General features: G+C 41.3%; 1 protein-coding gene across 1 annotated transcript; it reads right to left on the reverse strand.

Moving 5' to 3' along the window:
* Positions 1 to 2,498: 2,498 nt before the first annotated feature.
* Positions 2,499 to 6,141, reverse strand: LOC124043435 (frizzled-1-like). The gene has a single exon (XM_046362048.1). It carries the CDS (start codon positions 5,885 to 5,887, stop codon positions 4,232 to 4,234), a length of 1,656 nt encoding a protein of 551 aa, XP_046218004.1. The 5' UTR covers positions 5,888 to 6,141; the 3' UTR covers positions 2,499 to 4,231.
* Between the last annotated feature and the right edge of the window lie 1,030 nt (positions 6,142 to 7,171).

The raw sequence follows: 7,171 nt of genomic DNA on the forward strand, positions 1-7,171 counted from the left end.
CGTCAACATTCAAAATGTTGAATTTCTTAAAAAATATATTAAAAAATGCATGAGTTATAGGTCTCCATTGTCAATGCTTGGTGAGAATGGGACTAAACTTTTCAAGAAAGACCTTGTCACATAAACCAAACACAATCAATTCTATGTTGTTATGCGGTGTACTGTGCAGTGATTGACCACGGTTTCATTCAGTGTGTGTCGTGTGCCATCGGTCCCTATCTCTGCTTGATTTATCATATTGTTTCCAAACCAACATCTTTTCTGGAAACAGATGTTTGGCAGTGCAGCGTGTTCCATGCAATTTCACGTATCTGGCTTCTTTTCATAGCCTTCCAGTGACTCACGTGTCCTTGGCGGCCTTGCCAACATAGCTGTCTGACTGACTGACTCCATTTCAGAGTGCTATCAGGAAATATATGTTCATCATGGATGTGATAGCGCAAGTGTGCTTTATGTGTGAGAACATTAATGCCACAGTCATTCATTCGTTTTTCAGCAAAACTGCAGCCACGTTTTTGCCATCAAGCTGAGGGATGGAGAAATGTAACCACAGCTGTAAATATTTTTTTTATTTAACCTTTATTTAACTAGGCAAGTCAGTTAAGAACAAATTCTTATTTTCAATGACGGCCTAGGAACAGTGGGTTAACTGCCTGTTCAGGGGCAGAACGACAGATTTGTACCTTGTCAGCTCAGGGGTTTGAACTTGCAGCCTTCCGGTTACTAGTCCATCGCTCTAACCACTAGGCTACCCTGCCGCCCCGAATATCACAGTGTCTTAAGCAGCATTTCTGCAGTACCAGACCCAATGGAATTTCATGATGTACGACAAGTGGGCTAGTCAGACAACTTTGATAAACAGAGTTTCTAAGTCCTGAATAATGATGAATATATAATAAAAATCGGGCTCTATTCAACTTCATCTTTGTGAACTATGAAATATAGAGTAATGTCAGAGCTTTTTGTCTGAATTGCTAATATTAGCCGACTTACTCATTGATTCTACTATGTGAAGGAAATGAATAACTAAAGCCTACATTATTTGTAACACCATTAGCATGTTCATTCTCTGACTAAAAAGTAGCAAAATATTTTGAAAGTTAACATTTCTTAGAAATGTCTGCCATTGGAAGTTCAAAGTACTGATATACACTAAGTATACAAAACATTTAGAACACCTGCTCTTTCCATGACAGACTGACCAGGTGAATCCAGGTGAAAGCAATGATCCCGTATTGATGTCACTTGTTAAATCCACTTCAAATCAGTGTAGATGAAAGAGAGGAGACAGGATTGTGTATGTGTGCCATTCAGAGGGTGAATGTGCAAGTCAAAAGATTTCAGTGCCTTTGAATGGGGTGTGGTAGTAGGTTCCAGGCACACCAGTTTGTATCAAGAACTGCAACGCTGCTGGGTTTTTCGCCCTGTGTGTATCAAGAGTGTATCAAGAATGGTCCACCACCCAAAGGACATTCAGCCAACTTCACACAACTGTGGAAAACATTGTAGTCACATGGGCCAGCATCCCTGTGGAACAATTTCGACACCTTGGAGAGTCCATGCCCCGACAAATTGAGGCTGTTCTGAAATTAACACTATACCCTAGTTAATGCTGGGCGTTTCATATCTATTCAATTTTAGGTCCAGCAGGCTGTCCCAACACATAATGACATGAAAACATCTAATAGTTTAAAAGGCCTCTTAGGTTGACACTACATATATATTTTATATCCATTTGAAGATAAGTTATTTATTTTCTTTGATAAGATTACAGACTTTCTCAGGGGACACCATTTCAATTTTACCCCAAGTTTGGGAACCACTGGTATAGGCACTATACTTTACTACCTTCTTTCAAAGTATACTTTTCTGTTCAGTAACACCAGGGGTTGTGTTTATTAGAGAACACAATTGGAAAAATTATTTAATGTTATGCATCGGAAAATTAAGTCTTGGTTGTGCTTCCCTGTCCCCCCCCCCCCATTTGGTGTCTAACGTACACTGCCCAGTAGTAAATCAACTAGACTGTCAGCGGTTTCAAAGTGTCACAAAGCTCTTTGTCTAAAAGCTTCAAGTTACCTTTGTTGGCCTACATGTGACACATTGTAACACTATCTACTGTACATAAAGACAACCAGGAGCAACAGGGAAGCAGAACGCACTATACTGCCCTACTAAGCAAAAAGGCAGTAACTGCTCAATTGGTCAAAAATGAGTTAGCATATATTTAATGTATCAAATATAACTTAATCATGTGGACAAGTATCCTGCCTCGATTGTATTTTGGAGAAAATGGGGGTCATGTTAGCGATAACTGCAAAGACTTAATGTGAAACCAAGGTAAATAAAAGCCATTCTTCTAAATTCCACGCTATTAGCAGTTACTGCCTTTTTGCTTGGTAGGGCAGTATACACTTCCCAATTGGCAAGATTTTAGCTGAAACTGTTGCAATTCAAAACTTTCACCACAAAGAAAGATGAATTCCAAACCAGGATTATAGTGTATAAAAAAATGGAGGGAGCTTTTATTTTAATTTAAAATGATGGTATGCTAAGATTATCTGTTCAATATACACATTGGTAGAATGAAAAAGGTTACTAGTAGAACGTTATATGCAATTTATAAAACATTGGTCAGTATACAAACAAGATTGACCTACAAATGTAGCACCATAAAAATGGCTCTGATTAAGAAAATGTAATACCTGGGTAAGAAAATATACCACAGCGCTAAAACACAAAAATCAATATCAGCGTTGATGCCTTTGATTTAAAAAAAATAAATGCGTAACTGGAGATGAAGAATCATTGAGAACAAGTGAACAACATGGTTGTGTTCATTAAGGCATGCAACAGAAAACATTTTGCAATGGAAAACTTGTTATTGGACAAGTCCATACATTCCCTCCCTGTGTCTGTTTTCTACTGTTTGGTACCTAATGAACACGACTGTGTGTTAGGGAAGCAAGAGCTCAATGAATTACCTTTGACAAAGGAACTATAAAATTACCCTTGTCAAAACACCATCCATTACAGAGCTGTGACTGACAATTGGATACGAGCTTTGCTTTGTATGATAAAATAACGACTATGACATATACGCAACATGCACGCATGCATGAATGTGACCGATTTCTAAGGACTCATTAAAGTTGAGAATGTTTTATTCAAGGATGCCATGTGGGGTGAGGTATTAGTACATTTTCACCCATTTAAGCAGAGTAATGTGCTTGAAGTCACCAGAGAACAATCCCATGGTGACTAGAAAGAGGTTGATCAACAGCTGTTGGATAATTGTGTAGACAGCTGGATTATTGGACTTCAAACACAATAACTCCACCCACACACTCTTCATTAAAACAAAAAGGCACTGGACTGAGCATTCCATTATTGTCAAAGTCAATTCCAGTTGTATAGCGTGTGGGTAGAGAAAGTAATCATTTTGGAGCTATCCCCATAGGTAAAAGGCTTTTGAATGAGTGCTAAATTCAAAATAGCTCAATAGCGACAGGCCTTTTGTTAACACATTGGGATATAGATCTCAACCCCTAATCCAATATTTCTTTGGAGCAGTCTACACTCACTGTAATGGTAAAATATCCCCAAAACACACATGGGGAAAGACAAATGAATGAGCAAATATCCCCTGAAAACACATGGTAAAACAAGGATGTCAATAGAAACGAGAATAAACTATAGTGGCCAATTTCCAGGTTTGAAATAGTGGACAGATTACGGGCTAATTTTGAACAAGGTCATTATGACCCATAAAATACAGCAAAAGTCCAACAGAACTTTGTTGACTTTTTCTCAAACATAGGGAAGATCTCAATTGCATAGGGGATGGACCTCTGGCTTTCTCATCCAATGGGTTTCGAGAAGGAGATGAGCGAGGACGCAAGGACTATGCAATTGAGATATTCCCATAGTTCACATGAAACGCTACTAAAGGGATCACATGAAAAAGTTCAATGGAGCACCAATAGAATGAATGAAAATGTTCACACAGTCCAATTCTCCTCATTGAACTAGATAAGAACTTTTCTTCCTTTTGGGTCAAAGTGTGATTGATGAGAATCAAAATGTGTGGTCTATTTTAAATACAAATATACATACAAAAATGTCCAGAAAAGTGTATTTACATTTTTTCCATTTGTGTGTCACAGTAGCCTTTTCTTCAATTCATGTGTCTGTCATAATATGTTCAGGGGATAACAAACAGTATAAGTTCTCACACGGTCGTCTCACCCTGTTTATTGACCGCCAGTCTCGTATAAAATCTCCTCCACGAATTCAGCGTCTTACTCGACCAAATCCAAAAGCCAGAGGTGATACCCACGATCAACGTCATCAGGTACTTGATCATGAAGACGGTAAAGTCTGGCGACATCTGTGGTTGATGGTGCCCGGGGCACGGCACGGCGTAGTTTTTACACGTCCGACTCACCCAACTCTTCTCCCACTGTTCCCTGAACGCCTGCTCATAGAAGTAGCACGCGATGACGATGGTGGCGGGCACCGTGTAGAGCACGCTGAAGATGCCAATGCGCACCATGAGCTTCTCCAGTTTCTCAGTCTTGGTGCCGTCGTGCTTCATGATGGTCCGGATGCGGAAGAGCGACACGAAGCCTGCCAGAAGGAACGAGGTGCCCAGGGAGAGGTAGATGAAGAGCGGCGCCAGAACGAAACCTCGGAGAGCGTCCACGCTGTTATTGCCCACGTAGCACACGCCGCTCAGAACGTCCCCGTCCACCTGCCCCACCGCCAGGATGGTGATGGTCTTGACGGCAGGTACTGCCCATGCCGCCAGGTGGAAGTACTGCGAGTTGGCTTCGATGGCCTCGTGACCCCACTTCATCCCGGCTGACAAGAACCACGTCAAGGCTAGGATGACCCACCAGATGGAGCTGGCCATGCTGAAAAAGTAAAGTATCATGAACAAAATGGTGCAGCCCTCCTTTTTGGTGCCTTGGACGACCGTTTTGATGTCGCTGTCAAAGCGGTCGTTGCATACCACCTTGTCCCCCAACAAGAAGCCAGCGATGTAGACTATTGACACCATAGTGTAGCAGCCTGATAGGAAAATGATGGGTCGCTCTGGGTAGCTGAACCTCTGCATGTCGACCAAGTAGGTCAAAACCGTGAACAGAGTGGACGAGCAGCATAACACAGACCATATTCCAATCCATATCTTGGCAAATTTCAACTCATCCTCATTGAAGTACATCATGCCATGGGGTTTTGAGGGCTCACAAGGTGCACCACAATACTCCTCCCCAAGAAAACGGTAGTTCAAATAGGGGGGTACTTTCAATGCAACTGGGCATCTAAACTGTCCCTTTACAGTCCTATGCTGCCCATAAGATGATTCTGTTACATCTGATGTAGGATTAATAGGAGCACTTCTATCAGACACGTTTTGCCCGACGCACAACTCACCCGCTCCGTGAACAGGGAAAGATTCACAGGCGAGGCTGTCAGGCCATTGGAAGCCGAATTTATTCATCAGAGCCTCGCAGCCCTGCCTCGCTCTCTCGCAGAGCGAGCGGCACGGAGGCAGTGCTTGTTCCAGCACCGTACAAACGGGAGCATACATGGAACAGAGGAAAAACTTCAGGTCAGGAGAGCATTGAACTTTCACAAGCGGATAAAACTGGTGCACTTCAAGCCCCGCGTCCTCTTGGTTTGTGTGCCCTAATAAATTTGGCATGATAGTCTCGTTATAGGCAATATCCGTACAGAGAGGAATGGAAATAGGTTGGCAAAAGCCATGTTCAGGAACAGACATTCCACGCTCACCATACTGACCATCTGCTTGCGGTAAAAGTGCAAAAATAATCAGAACCAGCAAATGGGAAAACATCCTACAAACTTTGTCGTTCCCCATTCCAAATAAATTCCAACACGCCACTTTCCAACCGCGAGTAAACACGCAGACTCGAGACACACTGGATTATTTTCCAGGATAAAACAAAAGCATACACGACTGTACTGTTTCCTATGACAGGCGACATACGTTACTTTATATCTTTGCCGAGATGGTCGCTTCCACAATTTAGCTCGGCTACTCACAAGAGATTTTAAATCCGTCTGTTATCAGTGTGTAGCCATTATCTGTCTGTGTGACTGTTCGGTTTCCAGTCTCCCACTATTCACGAAGGGAGGAGCCTTGAAACAGATGATAGGTTACATTTTAGGGATCATCTCAATCTTCCAAGATTGTTAATATTTGGTCCCCAAAATTATATATATATTTTTTGTCTATTCTATTTGTTATCCTACTAAACCATGCATTTTAAAACATCATGCAATCTTCCTATTTTTGATTGAAAGTTGCTACATGTGTAATAAAAACTGTATTCAATTTGTATATCTTGCAGTAGAGGTGCTTGGTAAAAATCACCGGGGAACCTGTTCGTTTATATGCCTTGACACTGTGATATATATGCCTAAAGCCAAGACAATAAGAAGACACAGCGGCAGAATAAATTAAACCACACTGGAGAGAAGCAACCACAAAACATATTACATATAACAAACAGTTACATGACTTACAGCATGGTCAAGCAAGTTAATGTTTCCAACATTTTCAGACTAATAAACAACTAGAACCATGGAGAGATATCACAATTCACAAAGAAAACAGGCACTGCCTCCACTATTACAGCATAATTTCAAAATCATCTAATCATCTATGCTTAGTCTAATACAGTGACAAACGATACCAACAATTATTTAGTCCAATCAAAGTAAGCTAAATATGATGCAGCTGTCCATGGTACTGATTTATGAGTGTGTGTGTGTGTGTGTGTGTGTTCATGCAAGTAGAAAATACATTTTGACTCACCCTACCAGTAGAGAGGCGCCAATGTCATCCTTCTCTTTCATGTCATCACGCTTTTAGTTTTTGCTGTCCTAGGCAACCTGGCAAAAATGCTTGCTCGCTAACCTAACTTCCTTTCATGGGCATTGATGCGCCAGGCCAGATAGTTAACATTTGCCTAACGTTACTACATCTTGCTACATGTTGAACTTCCATCCTATCAGGCGAGGGCCACAATGTAAACATTTATGGTTGGATCAGAATCGCCAGTCCAAATCCTTATCTCCATCCATGACTAATTTAGGACAGGACAATGACACAAGATGCAACAATTCAAGTTCTGTCAAT

The sequence above is a fragment of the Oncorhynchus gorbuscha genome, linkage group LG09 (assembly GCF_021184085.1).
Source record: "Oncorhynchus gorbuscha isolate QuinsamMale2020 ecotype Even-year linkage group LG09, OgorEven_v1.0, whole genome shotgun sequence".
Classification (NCBI taxonomy): Eukaryota; Metazoa; Chordata; class Actinopteri; order Salmoniformes; family Salmonidae; genus Oncorhynchus; species Oncorhynchus gorbuscha.